At 39.0% G+C, this 24,018-nt stretch overlaps 1 protein-coding gene across 2 annotated transcripts in view; it reads right to left on the bottom strand.

The window, feature by feature from the left end:
• The window catches only part of LOC131683959 (nucleoprotein TPR), a 600,452-nt gene that overhangs the window by 500,822 nt on the left and 75,612 nt on the right, over window positions 1–24,018 (bottom strand). For both annotated transcript variants that reach the window (XR_009304588.1, XM_058966381.1), the window contains exons 4-5: window positions 18,804–18,917; window positions 2,104–2,232 (exon numbers count right to left, since the gene is read on the bottom strand). Coding sequence is in view for 1 of the 2 variants with exons in the window: in XM_058966381.1 (XP_058822364.1) it covers window positions 2,104–2,232; window positions 18,804–18,917 (243 nt within the window). In the remaining variant the exon portion in view is untranslated. The remainder of the gene's footprint in view (window positions 1–2,103; window positions 2,233–18,803; window positions 18,918–24,018) is intronic.

A 24,018-nucleotide genomic window follows, 5' to 3' on the forward strand; every position in this document is an offset into this window, starting at 1 on the left:
TGCAAATTTTGAACGCAATACGCAAACTCGGGAAGCAACCAACCGCTACCAAATTTTGCACAGGCATTTGGGACCACAAAAGGAACTCAAAAAGTGCTGTGCCCGCTAGTTTAAATCATTTTGAAGTTTTCCCATACAACCGCGAGCCACTCTAATGCACATACATAAACAGCAACCGAAATTTGTAATTCTCTACCTTCGCGGGAATATAAGTTTTAATACCGCAATGCGCAATTGCCTGGTCTGTTACCGAAAAGACAATAGAATCTTACCTAAAAGTAATAGAAACATACCCGTCGGATTTTGGGTGCAAATATACAAACTGGGACCTCTACGAAGAGTGCTTGCTGACAGGTTTCATGGGTGGTCATGGATAAAACAAACTCACTCATAGTTACAGCATACTTAGAGGCTTGTCCGCTTCGAGTTATGCGTGGTTCTAGAGGAACACCTTGATGGAATGCAGAACATGTTCAACTCAATAAGTTATGTAGAAGAACTTGAAATCGCAGATGCACGGTCGGATCGGAAGCCTTTAAGTTGGCTCGCAAAGTTTACAGAAATGCCATTCGATCCTCTGAGCGAAGTGGTTGGAAAAGCCTCTATACAAATGTCTCAAGTCTGAACGAAGATGAGTTCTTTTCGAGTAGTTCTGATTGTTGGACATTTGCTCGTAGAATTATGACAACCGAATCGATCAAATGGGCGATTGAACGTTTTGCTCCGTATAAGTCTCCGGGAAAGGATGGTACCATTCCAGTTCTACTACAAAGAGGATATTAACACTTCAGACATATTTTGAAAAAAGATCTTTCTTATAGATTTCAACAGGGTACATTCCATTAGCGTGGCGAGAAATAACTGTAAAATGTTTTCTCAAAGGTGCCCGCGTCATTTATGAGAAGCCAAAGAGGCAAACATTCGGTCTAAAGTTTTAATATACCGTTTGTTTTCAATAGGGCTGTAATATACCGCAACATTACTTCATACAACGTACATTAGATCGACAATTAACCATATGATATGCAAAGTAACAACCCAATCACTATTCACTCTCAATCGCAATAGCATCACCAAAGTATTTAAATTATAATATAATCTACCTTCAAGTACAGTCTGCTGTTCCAAATACTTCAATCTAACGTTACCTTTAACCAATCAAGTTAAAAACCGCTAATCAAACCACCACAAAGGAAACTAACACTGTCTGTCGGTTCATGTCCACAAACAAACATATCGGATTAAATCGATCACTTGATATCTACTAATTAAATACCCCCGCAGCAAATCACATTTCCCTATTGAAGTCACCGGTTGTGAACTGAATTTAATGTAACCACCTTCACGGATATCCGAGTCGCAGTATAGCTACTGCCACTTTAGAAACCACCCAACAGCCTACCGATGGATGGCGAAGGTGGCAAAACGGATGTCATTTCGAACGATCAAAACCTCAAACCACGTGCTCTCTGTCCAGCATGACATGATTGACCGATTTGAATTTCTTTTTCTATATAAAACAGAAAATTTCGCTCTGAGGACTCAATGTGGGTTCAATGCGCTCATAAAGCTCGCAAATTGCATGCACAAACGATCGGACCGGTGTGGAACGAGGAAGAATATTAAGTAAAATGAAATCCACTCTCGAAGGGTGATATAATTTGCGCGAAATAATCGGCTTTTCGTGATCGATCATTGACACTATCGGCGAAATGCGTCACAATGCGCAATGCTGATGAACCGAATTGTTCGACAGTTCCACGCAGCTCCAGAATCTTCACGCTTTCTACCCCGCTCATTTACCACGCACCGTTTCGAATCGTGCGAAAAATCATCAACCGAATTCGGCACGGGCAGATACCGGTTCACGAGCAAGATACTCCAGAACAAATAACCAGTTGCACGTCTCTAGAATCGAATCGTGATTCGAATGTTTCTTTTCGCAAAATAGGAACATCATGTACGGCGCTAGCATGAGCCATTCCTTGCTTGTTCGGCAATTTACAGCCGAGAACCGTTGGGCAAATAAACGGCGCTTTTATTTGTCCAACAGGCGATGCAAATGCGTGTGACTTCTGTTTATCTCTCGGCGACTTGACTTACCTCTTGCGATTGCTGAGCGGAATTTTTAGCAGCCTTTCTCTCCTTCTTGGATCCCCCTGCCTTCTGCAGCGCTAAAATCTCCTTCCGCAGAAGACCACTGTTGCGGTCTTTGGATTTTAGCTCCTCCAGCTAGAGTAGGAATGGAAAAAAAAGAAAAACTATCAAAAACAGTCGATTTGTACCGTTTCGATTGTACAGTGGATAATTCACGCGACAAGATCAGTGGGTTACTGGAATTGGAGTGGAACACTTTTGACGCTGCCATACAGGTGCTAAACAGAAATTTGAGCAAAGCAAAATCGACGATTTAATCGAGGTGAAATGGTTACGGAATTCAAATCTCTTGCTGAAGATAAATTCAACAATTTCAGATGCAACAGTTGCTCAAAACGTCAGTTTAACGATCAAAATAATTGTATTGGAGATTTGAAACATTTTAATAAGTTTCTAGTTATGCAATGCGTTAGGTTAGCAATCATTCTAAAAGCGAGATGGAAAATTCGGTCTTCAGTTAAGTTGAAGAAATACTGTTACAAAAGTTAGGCGAAGATATAAGATATTTGTCAGACAACTACTTGATAGGTTGAGCACAAAAATAACTAATCGTCTGTGTGCGTTTCTTACACACATTGAAAACAGGATATGTTTTGTCAGAAAACTTAGAAAAATCTCTAACCCTATGTGAGGGGTTCGGTATCGAACCTAAGTCTTCTGCGTACAAGGCAATCGATTTACCAATTAAGCTATGCCCGCCCGATGTGATCGTGGGCTATGTATTTCGTTATTACTACAATTTGAAGATATTTTTTCTTCTCGGTCATATTTTCTTACCAATACGTTGGCGTCACTGATTGCTATATTCCAGTCAGCAAGAGCTAAAAGTTTTTTCAAATTTTTAGATTTTTTGTGGTTTCTTTCATTTCTGTTTTATCCGCTTTTCACGTTAACCTTCTTTAGGTGTTAGCTTTTTGTAACGAATTAGGTGTTAATGGGTCATGTTGACCTGGATTACGAGCTCATTTTCAACCAAATCTATATGAGCGTGTATCCACATTGTTTGTTAGAGTTTCAATTTTCATTTTCGGATAAATAATATCGTTTTTGACCTGGTTGGCCAGTGGGAATCGGTGCCGAATGGGGTCATGTTTGGTATACATAGATGTATGCAGAACCGTCATCATAAATCACAGGTTTATTGACAGAATACTAATAATAAACACGAACAAAACAAAAATTAGAATACCCTTTTCTCTGTTTATGTTAGATATATAGCGCTGCCTCCCGGTGTGTACCTCGAGTAATGGGAAACACATCATCCAATGAATTTTTGTTGCAAAACATTTTGTTTTGTAGAAGTTGTGTGAGACAATGTGTTTTCGAACATACTAAGTAAATTTTCTTAATTTTGAATTTTCTTAATTTTGAACATTTTGTGTTACTAAAGCTGATTTTAAATCTATTCCACGAATGGTTATATTTTTAGATAGTGCGTGAAAAGAGCTTTCAGCATCCACAAACAAAAATTATTTTTAAAATAGGTTTTTATAACATATGACAAATTTCGCGTTAAATCGTATTCAGAGTTGGCAGCACCCTCTCAGATTTTAATGAAACTTGCTGTATATGAAAACTTTGTCACAAAAGCCACTTTGCATACTTTGTTTTTCCAAAAATGATTTCGACTGTCTTTTGAAAAGAGTCATTTTTTTTAAATGGCTGTAGTCTACAAATGACAAATCCTGCAAAAAATGATGCAGGAATGATTTTTACAAAATCAGACAGATTTTTGAAATTTACTCCTGCCACTTCTACACTGAAAAAAAAAGATTCTAAAATTTTGTAAGTCGATTTACAAAATAAACCCCCCCCCCCCCCCCTATGATTTGGAGGAAATTTTGTTTCAAGATAGGCAATTATGCTTCCTACCTACCGTCAAAAATTCAAGTTGAGCACTCTCAAGAAAAAAAAGGTTATTTGAAAAAAACTTTTTTTTGTCCAAACTGAATTTTTTTCAGTGTATTTTTATCGAAAATTAAATCAATGAAAGTCATAAACATCTCAGAATCCAATTTCTCAGGCAACTAGCAGTTGAGAAATTGGATTCTGAGATGATTATGACTTTCATTGGTTTAGTTTTCGATAAAAATACACTGAAAAAAATTCAGTTTGGACATGAAAAAGTTTTTTTTTTCAAATAATTTTTTTTCCTTGAGTGTGCCCAACTTGTATCAAAGTATCAGTAATGAATTTGGTATATATTCATAACAAACTTAAATGAAGACTGAAAGACTGAAAGATTGAAAGATTGAAAGACTGGTAAGACTGAAAAGACTGAAAGACTTGAAAGACTTGAAAGACTGAAAGACTGAAAGACTGAAAGATTGAAAGACTGAAAAGACTGAAAGACTGAAAGACTGAAAGACTGAAAGACTGAAAGACTGAAAGACTGAAAGACTGAAAGATGAAAGACTGAAAGACTGAAAGACTGAAAGACTGAAAGACTGAAAGACTGAAAGACTGAAAGACTGAAAGACTGACTGAAAGACTGAAAGACTGAAAGACTGAAAGACTGAAAGACTGAAAGACTGAAAGACTGAAAGACTGAAAGACTGAAAGACTGAAAGACTGAAAGACTGAAAGACTGAAAGACTGAAAGACTGAAAGACTGAAAGACTGAAAGACTGAAAGACATGAAAGACTGAAAGACTGAAAGACTGAAAGACTGAAAGACTGAAAGACTGAAAGACTGAAAGACTGAAAGACTGAAAGACATGAAAAGACTGAAAGACTGAAAGACTGAAAGACTGAAAGACTGAAAGACTGAAAGACTGAAAGACTGAAAGACTGAAAGACTGAAAGACTGAAAGACTGAAAGACTGAAAGACTGAAAGACTGAAAGACTGAAAGACTGAAAGACTGAAAGACTGAAAGACTGAAAGACTGAAAGACTGAAAGACTGAAAGACTGAAAGACTGAAAGACTGAAAGACTGAAAGACTGAAAGACTGAAAGACTGAAAGACTGAAAGACTGAAAGACTGAAAGACTGAAAGACTGAAAGACTGAAGACTGAAAGACTGAAAGACTGAAAGACTGAAAAGACTGAAAGACTGAAAGACTGAAAGACTGAAAGACTGAAAGACTGAAAGACTGAAAGACTTGAAAAGACTGAAAGACTGAAAGACTGAAAGACTGAAAGACTGAAAGACTGAAAGACTGAAAGACTGAAAGACTGAAAGACTGAAAGACTGAAAGACTGAAAGACTGAAAGACTGAAAAGACTGAAAGACTGAAAGACTGAAAGACTGAAAGACTGAAAGACTGAAAGACTGAAAGACTGAAAGACTGAAGAAAGACTGAAAGACTGAAAGACTGAAAGACTGAAGACTGAAAGACTGAAAGACTGAAAGACTGAAAGACTGAAAGACTGAAAGACTGAAAGACTGAAAGACTGAAAGACTGAAAGACTGAAAGACTGAAAGACTGAAGACTGAAAGACTGAAAGACTGAAAAGACTGAAAGACTGAAAGACTGAAAGACTGAAAGACTGAAAGACTGAAAGACTGAAAGACTGAAAGACTGAAAGACTGAAAGACTGAAAGACTGAAAGACTGAAAGACTGAAAGACTGAAAGACTGAAAAAGAAGACTGAAAGACTGAAAGACTGAAAGACTGAAAGACTGAAAGACTGAAAGAGACTGAAAGACTGAAAGACTGAAAGACTGAAAGACTGAAAGACTGAAAGACTGAAAGACTGAAAGACTGAAAGACTGAAAGACTGAAAAGACTGAAAGACTGAAAGACTGAAAGACTGAAAGACTGAAAGACTGAAAGACTGAAAGACTGAAAGACTGAAAGACTGAAAGACTGAAAGACTGAAAGACTGAAAGACTGAAAGACTGAAAGACTGAAAGACTGAAAGACTGAAAGACTGAAAGACTGAAAGACTGAAAGACTGAAAGACTGAAAGACTGAAAGACTGAAAGACTGAAAGACTGAAAGACTGAAAGACTGAAAGACTGAAAGACTGAAAGACTGAAAGACTGAAAGACTGAAAGACTGAAAGACTGAAAGACTGAAAGACTGAAAGACTGAAAGACTGAAAGACTGAAAGACTGAAAGACTGAAAGACTGAAAGACTGAAAGACTGAAAGACTGAAAGACTGAAAGACTGAAAGACTGAAAGACTGAAAGACTGAAAGACTGAAAGACTGAAAGACTGAAAGACTGAAAGACTGAAAGACTGAAAGACTGAAAGACTGAAAGACTGAAAGACTGAAAGACTGAAAGACTGAAAGACTGAAAGACTGAAAGACTGAAAGACTGAAAGACTGAAAGACTGAAAGACTGAAAGACTGAAAGACTGAAAGACTGAAAGACTGAAAGACTGAAAGACTGAAAGACTGAAAGACTGAAAGACTGAAAGACTGAAAGACTGAAAGACTGAAAGACTGAAAGACTGAAAGACTGAAAGACTGAAAGACTGAAAGACTGAAAGACTGAAAGACTGAAAGACTGAAAGACTGAAAGACTGAAAGACTGAAAGACTGAAAGACTGAAAGACTGAAAGACTGAAAGACTGAAAGACTGAAAGACTGAAAGACTGAAAGACTGAAAGACTGAAAGACTGAAAGACTGAAAGACTGAAAGACTGAAAGACTGAAAGACTGAAAGACTGAAAGACTGAAAGACTGAAAGACTGAAAGACTGAAAGACTGAAAGACTGAAAGACTGAAAGACTGAAAGACTGAAAGACTGAAAGACTGAAAGACTGAAAGACTGAAAGACTGAAAGACTGAAAGACTGAAAGACTGAAAGACTGAAAGACTGAAAGACTGAAAGACTGAAAGACTGAAAGACTGAAAGACTGAAAGACTGAAAGACTGAAAGACTGAAAGACTGAAAGACTGAAAGACTGAAAGACTGAAAGACTGAAAGACTGAAAGACTGAAAGACTGAAAGACTGAAAGACTGAAAGACTGAAAGACTGAAAGACTGAAAGACTGAAAGACTGAAAGACTGAAAGACTGAAAGACTGAAAGACTGAAAGACTGAAAGACTGAAAGACTGAAAGACTGAAAGACTGAAAGACTGAAAGACTGAAAGACTGAAAGACTGAAAGACTGAAAGACTGAAAGACTGAAAGACTGAAAGACTGAAAGACTGAAAGACTGAAAGACTGAAAGACTGAAAGACTGAAAGACTGAAAGACTGAAAGACTGAAAGACTGAAAGACTGAAAGACTGAAAGACTGAAAGACTGAAAGACTGAAAGACTGAAAGACTGAAAGACTGAAAGACTGAAAGACTGAAAGACTGAAAGACTGAAAGACTGAAAGACTGAAAGACTGAAAGACTGAAAGACTGAAAGACTGAAAGACTGAAAGACTGAAAGACTGAAAGACTGAAAGACTGAAAGACTGAAAGACTGAAAGACTGAAAGACTGAAAGACTGAAAGACTGAAAGACTGAAAGACTGAAAGACTGAAAGACTGAAAGACTGAAAGACTGAAAGACTGAAAGACTGAAAGACTGAAAGACTGAAAGACTGAAAGACTGAAAGACTGAAAGACTGAAAGACTGAAAGACTGAAAGACTGAAAGACTGAAAGACTGAAAGACTGAAAGACTGAAAGACTGAAAGACTGAAAGACTGAAAGACTGAAAGACTGAAAGACTGAAAGACTGAAAGACTGAAAGACTGAAAGACTGAAAGACTGAAAGACTGAAAGACTGAAAGACTGAAAGACTGAAAGACTGAAAGACTGAAAGACTGAAAGACTGAAAGACTGAAAGACTGAAAGACTGAAAGACTGAAAGACTGAAAGACTGAAAGACTGAAAGACTGAAAGACTGAAAGACTGAAAGACTGAAAGACTGAAAGACTGAAAGACTGAAAGACTGAAAGACTGAAAGACTGAAAGACTGAAAGACTGAAAGACTGAAAGACTGAAAGACTGAAAGACTGAAAGACTGAAAGACTGAAAGACTGAAAGACTGAAAGACTGAAAGACTGAAAGACTGAAAGACTGAAAGACTGAAAGACTGAAAGACTGAAAGACTGAAAGACTGAAAGACTGAAAGACTGAAAGACTGAAAGACTGAAAGACTGAAAGACTGAAAGACTGAAAGACTGAAAGACTGAAAGACTGAAAGACTGAAAGACTGAAAGACTGAAAGACTGAAAGACTGAAAGACTGAAAGACTGAAAGACTGAAAGACTGAAAGACTGAAAGACTGAAAGACTGAAAGACTGAAAGACTGAAAGACTGAAAGACTGAAAGACTGAAAGACTGAAAGACTGAAAGACTGAAAGACTGAAAGACTGAAAGACTGAAAGACTGAAAGACTGAAAGACTGAAAGACTGAAAGACTGAAAGACTGAAAGACTGAAAGACTGAAAGACTGAAAGACTGAAAGACTGAAAGACTGAAAGACTGAAAGACTGAAAGACTGAAAGACTGAAAGACTGAAAGACTGAAAGACTGAAAGACTGAAAGACTGAAAGACTGAAAGACTGAAAGACTGAAAGACTGAAAGACTGAAAGACTGAAAGACTGAAAGACTGAAAGACTGAAAGACTGAAAGACTGAAAGACTGAAAGACTGAAAGACTGAAAGACTGAAAGACTGAAAGACTGAAAGACTGAAAGACTGAAAGACTGAAAGACTGAAAGACTGAAAGACTGAAAGACTGAAAGACTGAAAGACTGAAAGACTGAAAGACTGAAAGACTGAAAGACTGAAAGACTGAAAGACTGAAAGACTGAAAGACTGAAAGACTGAAAGACTGAAAGACTGAAAGACTGAAAGACTGAAAGACTGAAAGACTGAAAGACTGAAAGACTGAAAGACTGAAAGACTGAAAGACTGAAAGACTGAAAGACTGAAAGACTGAAAGACTGAAAGACTGAAAGACTGAAAGACTGAAAGACTGAAAGACTGAAAGACTGAAAGACTGAAAGACTGAAAGACTGAAAGACTGAAAGACTGAAAGACTGAAAGACTGAAAGACTGAAAGACTGAAAGACTGAAAGACTGAAAGACTGAAAGACTGAAAGACTGAAAGACTGAAAGACTGAAAGACTGAAAGACTGAAAGACTGAAAGACTGAAAGACTGAAAGACTGAAAGACTGAAAGACTGAAAGACTGAAAGACTGAAAGACTGAAAGACTGAAAGACTGAAAGACTGAAAGACTGAAAGACTGAAAGACTGAAAGACTGAAAGACTGAAAGACTGAAAGACTGAAAGACTGAAAGACTGAAAGACTGAAAGACTGAAAGACTGAAAGACTGAAAGACTGAAAGACTGAAAGACTGAAAGACTGAAAGACTGAAAGACTGAAAGACTGAAAGACTGAAAGACTGGAAGACTGGAAGACTGGAAGACTGGAAGACTTGGAGACTGGAAGACTGAAAGACTGAAAGACTGGAAGACTGGAAGACTTGGAGACTGGAAGACTGAAAGACTGAAAGACTGGAAGACTGGAAGACTGGAAGACTAGAAGACTGGAAGACTGGAAAACTGGAAGACTGGAAGACTGGAAGACTGGAAGACTCGAAAACTGCAGTTCAGTTGTTCATCTCACAAATGCGTGACGAATGAATTTTCCAATTTAAAGTCACGTAAATAAAACTAAACTAAAAAATCTCACAAATGATAAATTTTTTGAAACAGTTGGCAAACTTTTCTAAAATTTATTTTATGTCTGATGGAGCAGCAGCTCAAAATAAGCGAAATCTTTGCAAGCTTGTATAGATTACAGTCAAAGTATGAATTAAGCTCAGAATGGCATTTTTTTAGCAACATTACATGGAAAAGGACCCTGTGATGCTATTGGTAGCACTCTCAAGCAAGGATGCAAAATGCCTACCTTTTCTGCGGCTGTAATTTTTCTGCCTACATTCTCGTTTCTTTTTCAACGCTGCTGTCGTTCGCTAGTGCAGGACGCCCAGCGCTGTACGGCAGTCTGTAAGCAAATCAGTAACATGACAAAAAATACTGCCCCCAGTACAGCCACCAGACGCGAGCGGTACAGCTTCTCTTTCCTTATTTTACACTTTTTTAATATTTTTAATCTATTCAATATTTTTAATCAAAAACGACGACAATGAATGTGGTTCGTTTACGCCATGACCGGCATCAACGCTTTCGTGTGCGGGCCTCCCCTTTGACTATGCAGAGAAAAGTGTACAAAGCGAGAGATCAAACTTTACTACGCCACACTCTCACCGAGCAGTCAAAGTACAGCAGCAAAACAAAAATGTATTCTACTGCTGTACGGGAAAATGTACTCGGTTTGGCTACCGTTCTGGCAAGAGCTGTAGTGATGCGTCGCTGTAGCGGGCTGTACGGCTTGTGCAAATGTAAATATACTGGAAAAAAATATTGTTTTTCGGTACCATTCGCATCCCTGTCTACAAGGAATACGAGAATCGAAAATGAATGACTTTCTAGGGTAGTAGAATAACTGTTGATTTTAGTAGTAGGGGAGACCGGGGCTGGTTGGCCGAGTGTTGTTTTCGGAATTTCTGTACTCATTCTGGTTAGACTTTTTGAAAACCGGTTTGCGCTGTCATGAAGATACAACCTTTGAGCACATTCATTCATGAAAAAAAATCAGGGAAAAAGTTATTAGTAAACAAATGCGGAAAGAAAAATCGGCCAACCAACCCCAGGGCTGGGGTAGGTTGGCTGATTTTGGTAAAATAAGATAAACACATCAAATGTATCAGTGGAAAACTTTTAATTAAAAAAACATCGTTTTGTGTATATAGGTAAGGAAAATAAAATCTACTCTTCACTTTTTAGTCTTTTTAACCTTTTTGGACTTAGTTTTGGCAGCGCTAGTGAACTTTTTATCATCTCTCGCTGATTTTTTCCTCCGCCAGCATACGCTTACGTTTGATTGAACTTTTCTGCTCCTGCAATACTGCTTTTATTGGGGAATCGGTCAAAATTTGAGTTGATCAACGTTTACGACCTTGCCACTTCTTCGAATCAGATCGTGCACTCGCCTTGGGAAGAGGTTTGCGTCTTCAGAGGCTTACATCTGCAGCAGATTCTATGCTAATGGACGAGTTTTGTTCGGGGTTGGGTCGATCTGTGACAAATCCTGCCAGAAACTCCTCAGGAGAAAAAGGGGTTTGAAGGATTGAAGGGGCCACGCCAAAGACTCTGAAACCAGCTTGGCAGTTAATTCATAAAATAATTCATATAAATTTTTCCTTATAATCATCAATATTAGCATAATATCAAATTTTGCTTTGAAAAAGGTTGGCATTTTACAAATATCAAAGTGCACATTACTCTACACTAAATTTACAACTCGGCCAACCAGCCCCGCACAGAACTTGGCCAACCTACCCCAATGTATATTTTCGAGAACAATCACGATTTACACAAACAAATATGAGGTTACACTGGTAACCGTTATACCATTTTGTTGGGTTTTGAGTACCCTTTCCAGCGGTACCAAGTTATTGGAAATCGTATGTAAATTGATTCGCGTTACACATATTATTTTTCAGAAACAGAAATTTACTCACCAGTACCGAAAAAAGAATAAACGTGCTCCTGTACAAACGACACCACCAAAACACCTGAAATTACGTCGGTACATTGGTGACCTAATACCCCATCAAACTCACTATAGATGTCGCTACTGTGCATAATAGCCTTTTCATAAAAGGCACTCGGCCAACCTGCCCCTTCGGCCAACCAGCCCCGGTCACCCCTAAGTATGAACATCTGTTTACACCTGGTCAATTATAGGGGCCCCTCAGTCCAGTGGTGCTCAGGGGCCCTGAGCGGTCTTAAGACGGCTCTGTACATAGGACCTTAAAGATATTTTTAAAAGCTCTTTCCGTTAAAGTTGACTCAAAACCGCTATCCCCAGCCGTAAACACACCTTGGAAACAGATTACTGCATATAATATAGTTTCAAATACACCTAAGCGCAAGCGTGTAGATGTCCCGTTAAAAACCAAAATCACTAATATTCGTAAAGCCAAAGCTGCGTTTGAACGATAAAAACAAAATCACCATCTGAGGAGCTATTATGGGTCTACTTGTCTGCATTTGATCCCAGCACGACGGACGAAGAAGTTTCAATGCTAGTGAAACATTGCCTGGGGGAGGATATACAACCAAGAACAGTTTGTCTAGTTCATAAGGACGAGGATGTCTAATCTCTGAACTATATAACGTTTAAAATCGGCGTCCACAAATCATATAGGGAGAAGGCCCTCTCCAAACACACCTGGCCAGAAAACATCTACTTTCGTGAATTGTGAATAACTCAACAAGCCGACCAATTATCAGGATTGCATTATCATGGTGGTGGGCTATAGCTCAACGCTATTCCGGAAAGACTCATCTTCCTAACTCTATTTTCACCGGCAATCAAACTACTTGACGAATCGGAGACTCCTTTTGTATCAGGTAAACCCGATAAGGGTATACGTCCTTCCGAAGCCATTCAAGATTCTGCACACCTTCAAAACAAATCTCAGCTGCTGCTGAACACAACAGTTTCGACGCAGTCACCGAAGATCATCTGCATACTAGTCGATTGGAATTTCACCATCCTGACCAGTCGTTCTCCCTAATTACTTAAACCAACTAACTGAAGGTGCATTTTGTTAGTCGCTGCTATCACCCTTCTAAGGCGAGTTTTTTTTGCTTTGAATGATAATCCGCTCCCTGAAAGTCTCTTGGTTCGTAGCACAACGTTACGTATACCACCTGATTTCATATACGTCTACTACCAGATCGTTCGCAGAATGTGAACAAAAACGCAAGTTTTCTTGCTTGCCTCATTTCCTGCGACTACAACATTATCGTACTCACCGAAACCTGGCTAAGTGATGATATATTAAACGCCGAGCTAACGACGAACTACGCAATCTACTGATGTGATTGCAACTCTTTCACCAGTTATCTACTTCGCGGATGGTGTTCTTATCGCGATAAAAAACATCTATCTGGGGTTGTACTAAAAATGACTAAATATGAATGATTGGAGCAAGTTGTTGTACGCATTTCACTACCAGGTAGATCGGCATTCATCTGAGGCCGATCAACGTTCATTCCTCTGCATTGCCCATGATCGCATATCAGTCCCATAAAGGTAGAAAATCCCACAGAAAACGGGACAATTATGCGATCATGAGTAGTGCAGTCCTAAGCATTCTGGACAAAACTAATAGACGCGACTGTGTACTTGTTGCAGGTGATTACAATCTCCCTCATCTCCGGTGGATTTTTGATGACGATCTCAAATGATACATTCTGCTCTCTTACCTCACCCCTCTATACTAAAGGTAGACCCTCACCATAAATCCTTCGTTTTAAGATTTGATACGCGTTCTGATGATGGTGACACTTTAGATACAATTAACGACGACCTCAACGTTGACTTTACTCAATGTAACGTTAATGATGTTTCGTTGGCCATTGGTGCAGCCAATTGGCGTGAAATGCTGGTTGGATATGTATTAGATCAGTCAGTTGCAGCGTTCTTTAGCGCCATATATGAGATTCTTCGCCGTAATGTTCTTAAAGAAACGTATCAGCAGAAAAGCAGATTATAAGTTTCCGTGGTAGAACACCGAGCTTGGTCGCCTACGCAAGTACTCCGAAAACACCAAAAGCGATACTTACATCCTAGGACCGACAACAAAACTATTCTTCGTCAAACTGAACTGCAATATGAAATAACCCGGAATAGTGCATTCGGTGCATATGTAATCCAAGTTCAACGCAGCCTTCGAAATAATCTATTGACATTCTGGACACTTATAAATTGGAGACCACCTCTGAGATATATGTAGTAGTACCTTTAAACATTTCCACCATATAATATCAACCCTCTTCCTAACGTAAATGATGCCGATGTATTAAGTGATCTGTCCAGCGTTGGTTCGTTGATTGGACCTGGTCCGAATTGCTTGCCTCCTGCGTTTATAAAACATCGTGCCCGAGCATTTTCTGCATCAGTAAGTATTATTTTCCAGCGTTCAATCTCAGAAAATGTTTTCCCAGGTGTATGGATTGAAGCTGCTATAAGTCCTATTACTAAGGCTGGAAACACGCACAATATTGAAAACTACAGAGGAATTTCGCTGCTAAACTACCTGCCTAAAGTTCTGGAAAAGTTTGTCTACACTGCGATGAATGCTGCTTCTTCCAACATAATAAGCTTTCTAGTTACAACTCTAGAGAAGCGTCAACAAGTAGACGCTGTATATTTTGATTTCGCGAAAGCATTCCACAAGGTGCCCCACACCATTGTTGTTTTGAATGGTTTTGCTGGATGGGAATCCTGATGGCTGCGTTCCTACTTCTCACAACGATCTGCCTTCATTAGAATTGGCACCACACGCTCAAGCGCATTCGAAGCGCCAACCGGTGTGCCTCAAGGAAGTCACCTACGGCCACCGATGTTTCTTTTTTTCATGAACGATCTCTGCACCCGCATCAAGTCTGAAAAACTACTCTATGCAGATGATTTGAAAATCGTTCGCTCAGTTGCCTCAGTACTCGACTCTGCTGTGCTCCAAGACGATGTAATATAGAGGAATTGTGCTTATTGAACGGCAAGCAGATCAACGTCGAGAAATCTAAGGTGATAAGTTTCGAACACTTGTCAGCTCTAAGGCGTTGCGAATGCACCCTTCAAGCCTGTGTCATGAAGAAGGAGGATTCTATCCGTGACCTGGGAGTGTCATTCGACAGAAAACTTGGAGTGGAGAACAATTTCAGTAAAAACTATTTTTTCTCTAATTGTTCAGAAAACATACCACTATGTTTGGTCGAGAGGGATTTGCAAAATGTCAATTTGTTCCATTGTTATGGCCCCTAATAGGCCAAAAATAACGTAAAGATTGGAAATTTTAACAAATCGTTATATAACTTTTACAATTTATAAAATAAAAGAAATCCCTCTTGTCTAAACATAGCCAACGTGACCATGATTATAAAAAATATGAGTTTTCTGATTACAGATTACCCAATGCCACAACTTTACTTTAGCGGGACCCATGATGTTCCAACATCAATGACATCAATGACGTTTCAAGGTCGCGAGATATTTTTCTTTTCGTCCTCAAAGGTAAAATTGATAAGTCAAAACATGTATCTTCTAAAGAAAAAAAGTTTCTAAATCCATTGAATAGATGCTTTGCAATTTATTCCTAAAAAGTGCTCAACTTTAGGCTTAGCGAGTAGAAGACCCCCTTAAGGAGAAAATTGTTTAAAATCATCTTTACTAAGGATAAATATAGCATAGTGTATCTTGCTAGACGGCCTCATTCGCCCCCTCTTTAAGAAAGGACACAGATTGGAGTGCGCTAATTACCGAGGAATAACCCTTCTTAATTCGGCGTACAAAATCATGTCCCGTATTCTGTTCAACAGATTGAGTCCGCTTGAGGAGTCCTTCGTCGGCAAATACCAAACCGAGTTTCGTGAGGGTCGATCAACGACGGATCAAATGTTTACTCCAAGACAAATCCTTGATAAATTCCGGGAGTACAACTTGCAGACACATCATCTGTTCATAGATTTCAAGGCGGCGTACGATTCAGTGAAACGAATTGAGTTATGGTAAATTATGCTAGAACATGGTTTTCCGACGAAACTAATACGGCTGATTCGTGTAGCGCTGGATGGATCAAAATCAAGCGGGTTGCGGATCAAATTTCAACATTCTTCGTAACCTTGGATGGATTGGGAAGCAGGGTTATGCACTGTCGAATCTACTGTTCAGCATGGCGCTCGAGGGAGCGATTGGGAGAGCTGGTGTGCAGAGGAGTGGACTCATGATTAATACCGGCAAAACAAATCACATGGTCGCTGGTAAACAACGTGGATGGAGGTGGAAGTGTAGTGGTACTAGATGGTGAAATATTTGAAATTGTAGATGAATTTGTGTATCGTTGAACTTAAGTGACATGCGATAACGATGTTACCCGCGAGGTGAAAAGGCCTGTAAATAGGGCTTATTACTGACTTCATAACCAGCTTAAGTCCCTCTGTCTGCGAACGAAGACGAAATTCGCTCTATATACGACCTGATTCTACCGGTGGCTTTATATGGTCATGAAGCATGAACGTAAAAAGAAGCCAACCGTAGAGCATTCGGAGTATTCGAGCGTAAGGTGCTGCGAGCAATACTCGGCGGTAAGCAGGAGAAAGTATGTAAAGGGACGGATATTGTGAAGCTGATACAACGCGGCAGACTGCGGTAGGCTGGATACGTGGTCCGAATGCCGGATGAGCGTCAAGCGAAGACAATATTCAACAGGGAACTCGGAAGAGGTCGTCGGCTTCGTGGCAGGCCGCGTACACGATGGTTTTGTGCGTTTGAGGAGGGACTGATGGTGCTTAACGTTCAGGGCGACTGGAAGCGATTAGTCCAGGATCGAGTCCAGTGGAGGAGGATACTCCATTCGGCGTAGACGCATCGAGAAGCCGCTGTAGCCCAGCAAGTAATAAGTATTAAGTGCATCTTGTATTGGCTTGCTAAGCCAACCCAAATGTTTCGATTTTATTAGTTCTCATCAGCTTAAAATGAGTTTCTTTTCTTGCGGGACATCACGCTTTACTAGGTGTTTGCTCAGGAACACAAATTATGTCTGCGTGTTTTGAAGCTAGCGTCAATTCGGTGCTAGCTTAGTTCTGTCACTAAGTTAGTGTCGAATTCTGATGAGACGAAGTCGAAACGCAAATTTCATAACAAATTTAGTTATAGGTTTAGTGCTCTTCACGCTTAAATATAAGTTTAAACAATTTTCTCCTTAATGAAGGACCAAAATTGTTCTCCACTAAGGAAAAATATAGCATAGTGTAGAACAATCCAGTAGATAGATGTAGCAAATTTAACGAAACTGCTTTAGTTTATGACTTCCATAACACTTAATCTTATTATATGTTGGCAATAAGACATTTTAAACATTGACACTAGCAATAGCATTGAGTATAATCTGTACGGTATATACAAAAGGCGTAATACTAAATAAATTAAATAATGAAAAATATATTAGGCGGATTCAGAATCACTGGATGTCTTTTGAACGGCTCGTACAATCATTTCATTTAGATTCCCAGGCAAATCGAATCAATTATAAAATCGTACCTGCACCGTGCATAAAAACCAAAACTTAGTCATCCTCCATAAAGAACATTCCAGAACAGCGAACCCTTCTACGGCAGCAGAGGCGTGAGAATTTGCCTAAGGCCAAATTTGGCATGCACTGCACTGACGGCCGACGACGAGAGTGAGCCTCATCCGTTTCATAAAGCATCAGAAGGCATCAGCAGATCGGTTTGTATGCGCGATAATATAATTTGTATGCCGACTGGGTGCAACCGAAGTTAAATCCTTCCACCATTCATCTTTGCCTGACACGGGACGGAATACATCGCCTGACTGACGGTCATCAGCAGACGCGTCTCGGGCCGGGAGGCAGTGCAAACATGATGATACTTCGAATTAGACGGAACGCTGGCACGGATTTTGATTCTTTGGTTTTAACTTTAAAAATTCTATAACAATTTTAAAACAATTTTTTCATCTGCGATCAATATCAAATCTTTCAATCCGAAATGTTATTCGTTCGAAAAAAAGCCAGGTTTAAAAGAATTAAAACATGTGCCGTTGAAAATTTCGAATGTTGAGAATGAAACGTACTGCCTCGGGAAAGAAACAAATTTACCTGATGGGTGTGTTGTTTACCACTGGTAAATCTTTATATTTTGCTCGAGGGAATCCTATAATGCCAGAAGAAATGCTTCACAAATTGGAGGTTGGAAAATTAAACAAGTCAGATTCATTCAAGTCGTCTAAGTTCTCTGCATGTTTATGAATAAGTCTACTTGCTCGGCTTGCGTTTCTCATACGAGAAATAATAACTCTTTTGGGGCTTCGAAATGTGTGTGGCTTAGACTCTGTATTATATGTAGCATTGATTTGCATAAGCATATTATCAAATATCAAATATCTCATATCTCCACAGGCCACTATTGATTTTGGATTGATAGAAATTTCGGTTCATGAAGTATGGGTTGACGAATGCTCATAAAAACTGGTATGGTTACGATACTAACATGATTAATATATTATTGAATAGCAATAAATGTCGTAACAAAATCAAGTCAATTTAATATTCAGTAGCACTAAATTTGCAATCATAATCAAAGAAAAAGGGAGCTCATCTTGAAAAGAGACTGGAGAGTGATGACTTAAACCATGAAACATGAAAGTAAGTAAGCAACCAATCTGATCACCAAGGCTAAGGCAAATCTTACGCATCTGATTTCGCGCGAGTGCTTCTGAGTAGGACAGTAGAATGAGATGGAACCTTGAAAACGAAATCTCGAAACCACGCTGATGCTCAGAACCGCAATCTCCACACTCACAGCATCGTGATATGCATTCAAAACAGCATAACACCTCCGACTCGGATCTCTATGAACAACATCTTTTCCATGACTCATCGACCATCCCATTACCAAAGGTGAGCTGACCAGTTCATTCATAAATTATACCGAACAAAAATTAGAAAGAAACGCAAACCAGTGTTCAACCGAAGCTGCGCGCCGGTGGTCCTATAGGCACCTGGAATGTTCGACCACCTCAAACAACGAAACCACAACAAATGGCACACAATTTTCTGGAAATATTTAGGTATAGTACTTACCAGCCGTTGGATTTCGCTTTTGGCAGACTTAGTCAGTTGAGTCAATCGCAGTTCATACAGGTCCCTTTGCACTCGCATGTCAGAAGCCTTCCGCCGTTCAGCCTCCGAGGAAATCTGCGGGGAAAAGAGGGCACCATGTAGCAACGGAATTTATGATACCGTGGATAATCTTAAGAGCTTAAGTTGGAACAATGGACATTGAGTATGAACTTTCGTGGTTTGTATGAAACTTTCGTATTTTTTCCGATCGAAAATTATCTTATCTTTGTTTAAGTGTTAGCCTCATTTCGTAACCTCCCATTTACTTGTTAAGACTGATAATAAGTCAGCGCTGACCAAAGCGGTTTTTTTACATATTTAAGAAACAAGGGTTCTTTTTTTGCACCTAGACCTAAGCTCATAACAATTGCTTAAACATTAGGAGGAGGACAAATCAGGAGGATGAAAGAGGATGAAACTCCACATTTGTCTGACGAAAAGGTATGGCAAATTTCCTTGTTAACCCTTTGCGACGCAGTGGGATGTATCCCGATCGGAAAGAAATAACAAGATTATAACCGAACACAATTTTTGTAACATATTATAAATTAGTTCTCGTAAGTAGTTAAAATAACAGAAATTTATAACAAGTAATAATGCGAGATATAGTTTTAAAATATTTCTGTTATGTGTTTCTGATCGGGATACGTCCCACCTACTTCTCCTTAGTTTTTATTGGATTTCTAGTTAGCGTTGACATATAAATACAAATTATTTAAGGATGTAAGGAGTACAACTGGAACAAAAAATTATGTGAATTTGTTAATTACTTATTAGTCATAATTCTATTCTATAGAATTAATAATAATAATAATAATAATAATAATAATAATAATAATAATAATAATAATAATAATAATAATAATAATAATAATAATAATAATAATAATAATAATAATAATAATAATAATAATAATAATAATAATAATAATAATAATATTAATAATAATGATAATAATAATAATTAATTACTTATTAGCCATAAACAATTAAAATCCGAAAATCTGTTTTTTTTTACAATAAATTCGGCTGTGTTTGAACTAAAAGTCCTGGAGATCTAAAAATTGTTTTGCAAGTATCTCAAACATTGAACTAAATAATATATTTTTTGCTGAATTTTTCGCAGATCAGTTTTTTCGAAAAAAATAATCAAAATATGCAAAAATTGAGTTTATTATTATGTTGGTCTATATAAGATTCTGAGAGACAGGGATAACTTCTCAACTAGCATCAAAATAGTTTAAGTGGTTTTTGAGGTCGCTGATTACGATTCCGATAACAGAATTTGAAAATTCAAAATAACGGCTACACATTGGCAGTCATTTTTACGAAAATTGCGACTTTTGTTACAATGTGCATAAAACTCGATTTACGAGAGTTTTTGGGGTCGCTGATTACGACTCTGATGTCAGAATTCGAAAATAATACCTACAAGATGGCATTTTTACGAAATTAGCAAATTTTGTTACAGTAAGAATAAAACTCGATTCACGGGGGTTTTTGGGTCGAACAGTCGCCATATTTGATCAGCCATTTTTAATTTTACATTTTCGACGCCAGAATCAGAATCTGCGACCCCGAAAACCCCCTTGTAACACGTTTTATGCTAGTATAAAAAAACCTGTTTTAATCCACCTAGCGGTGCAATTGTGCCTTTCTCATTTCTCAAACTATGGCACGGAGGCTTTTTATGTTCAACATAATTGTGGAAATGTCCATTACATTCTTAGTACACTTTGCACTTATACACAATGGCATGTCAGCCATGAACAGCTGAATTTTTAAAGGAGGGGAGTGAACAGTAGAGGGGGGGGGGTGTAACCCCTCTCCGTAAACCATCAACTACGCCCCCGTTAAAATCCAGAAACCTTATGCGAGTTGAAAAAAAATTAGGCCGGGATTAGGTTGACGTTTTTCAGAGTGATTGCATAACCTTTCTATATGAGTAGGGCAAAAATGTGCCAAAATCCAAAAAAGTGAATCGTCGTCAATTTTTTTTCGAGTTTGTATCAAATCTCGACGTTTCATGCGCCTTGAACATATTTAGCATCAAAAATAAAAATTCTATTTTTAATTTTTCCTATAGTTTATATGAGAAATTTCTGTGTGGCCGCACTCTGAAACCCGTAATTCCGGAACCAGAATTCCGATCGATCCAAAATTCAATAGCAGCCGATGGGAAGGTTGCACCTTTCATTTGAGACTAAGTTTGGGCAAATCGGTCCAGCCATCTCTGAGAAAAATGAGTGACATTATTTGACACATACGCACATACATACATACACATACACACACATACACACACATACATACATACACACACACACACACATACAGACTTTTTCCGATCTCGACGAACTGAATCGAATGGGATATGACACTCGGCCCCCGTTAAAATCCAGAAACCTTATGCGTGTTGAAAAAAAAATAGGTCGGGATTAGGTTGACGTTTTTCAGAGTGATTGCATAACCTTTCTATATGAGAAAGGCAAAAATGTGCCAAAATCCAAAAAGTGAATCGTCGTCAAATTTTTTTCGAGTTTGCATCAAATCTCGACGTTTCATGCACCTTGAACACATTTAGCATCAAAAATAAAAATTCTATTTTTAATTTTTCCCATAGTTTATATGAGAAATTTCTGTGTGGCTGCACTCTGAAACCCGTAATTCCGGAACCAGAATTCCGATCGATCCAAATTCAATAGCAGCCGATGGGAAGGTTGCACCTTTCATTTGAGACTAAGCTTGTGTAGCGCGCACGACGTTGCTACGGATTCAATCTGCCCAATCGTCCCACCTTTCCGAACAAATGGCTTAAGCGCCACCTCTTTCGAGGACCACTTGTCGTGCTTTAGGGTTGCCCACGAATTAACCCAAAGAAGTTCGCTTTCCTATCCCAAAATACCTAAGAACACCACTCGTATTGTCTCATCACTGGAAGAATACCTCAAAACCAAATAACTATACCGAAAAAGAAACTCGAGTGGTGGGGCTAAGATTCCCAAGTAGCCCAACTTGGAGTAAAGAACCAAAAACTACAAAACTAACACGACGCGAAACATGAGACACCTCTTCAAATCAGTAAACTCTATGGGAACATGACTAATATGACATCCTTAACACTAAAACATTATTTATCGAACAACAAATCACATAACTAATTTATTCATTTTAACTGGCATTTTCAAAACTTAACCTAGGATTTTTCTACGGTGTTGCCTATATTCTTTCTGTTCCCTACTGTGTGCGGATGAGCGATCGCTATTTCCTATCGGGCTAACGTGCCATAATGTTGCCGAACTTTAGTTTGCCGGGTGCGTGTATCGGCTAAACTTTCGCCATGCGCATGGATTTTGTGGTAGGTGTACTTACAGTCTTTTTCGTTGCTTGCCCACTCACATTCGCACTACTGCGAAGACTGTCCTGATGCGGCGATGCGGTGGCGGCGATGTATCTACACCGGCGGTGATGAATCTGCGCAGGCGGCGATTAAGGATGTGCCGGATGACTATAGATGTTCCTCTGCGTACAGGATGGATAACTGCTGGCAGTGTCGGAACGCCGGACAAGCTGCCAGCAACAAAATACGTGCACACCGGATGGTCGTGACGTTAAACTTTGCTGTGCAAACGTTTTATGAATCGTCGCACTTCTGGCTTTTCGGTTGCAGCGCCAGAATATCCCAAACTAGCGTGTGGGTCTTGAGCGCGTCGGTGGGCGAAGGGCGGTGTGGCGGGCCGATGAATAGTGCCAATCTAAACGGTAGAATAAAAGCCGTCGCACGGCTACCGATACCGTGAACGCATTGTCTCTCTTTTATAAGCACAATTGTAATTTACCTTTTCTGTACTTTCAGCAAACGCACACGAATTATCCGCACTTCCTACTTCTAGGCTTTAACGCAACACCTAATAGCAAAAAAATTACTAAATTTTAAAGACATCTCATATTTTAACTGGACAAACCTTTCGACACACCGCGGGAAAAAATCAAAAACCACGCACTCTAACCTCTTTCACGGTCTAAATTGAAATGGATGAGAAGCTATTCCTAAAACCCTCAGATAAACGATTTTTGGTTCTAGATACCCGGAAGTACGTAATTTTACCGAAGTAAAACTCGTATTTCGAAAAACGAACTTCTTGGACAATTGATTCTCAATCGCTATCTCATTCCCTCTCGAAACATTTGCATCATACCATTACGCGCCAATACCCTCACTTGCGTTCACATAGTTTTTACTGGTCGGGCGGTTGATAAGACAACGACAACGAGGTCCGTTCGGCGACCGAAACTCAACCACTTGCTCTAGTTTGTGCAATCGTGAGACAGATTGGGAAAGAGAAAACGTGCGTGCGCGAGCGGATAGTACGTTTTAGCCGCCTAGTGTTCATTCTTCCTCCTACGGAATGGAAGAAGTGAGCACATATTTGCAACAGGGAACTTGGGTTACCGAAATTGGAAGTTATTTTGACTTCTGATACACGTGATCGCTACACTTGGGCAAATCGGTCCAGCCATCTCTGAGAAAAATGAGTGACATTATTTGACACATACGCACATACATACACACACACATACACACACATACATACATACACACACACATACAGACTTTTTCCGATCTCGACGAACTGAATCGAATGGGATATGACACTCGGCCCTCCGGGCCGGGATTAGATTGACGTTTTTCAGAGTGATTGCATAACCTTTCTATATGAGAAAAGCAAAGCATGAAATTTAGCCAATCACAGTTGCTATATTAGATCCGCCATTTTGAATTTTACATTTTCGATGTCAGAATCATAATCAGCGACCCTGAAAACCCCCTTGTGAGACGTTTTAGACTTGAATAAAAAAAAATTTAGCCAATCACAGTTCGCCATATTGGATCCAATGTTTTGAATTTTACATTTTTGACGTCTAACCTATATTTGCGTCGCAGAGGGTAAACAATTATCGATACATTTATTATCTTTTATTGAAAGTCACAGAAGTTTATTATCAGTAAACTTTGATAAAACATTCACCATTACGTTTACATATTTCAAAATAGGATGTCAAGGAAGAAGGAAGAAGGACGAAGGAAGAAGGAAGAAAGAAGAAAGAAGAAAGAAGAAAGAAGAAAGAAGAAGGAAGAAGGAAGAAGGAAGAAGGAAGAAGGAAGAAGGAAGAA

This window comes from Topomyia yanbarensis, chromosome 2 (genome assembly GCF_030247195.1).
Source record: "Topomyia yanbarensis strain Yona2022 chromosome 2, ASM3024719v1, whole genome shotgun sequence".
In the NCBI taxonomy this organism is placed as follows: Eukaryota; Metazoa; Arthropoda; class Insecta; order Diptera; family Culicidae; genus Topomyia; species Topomyia yanbarensis.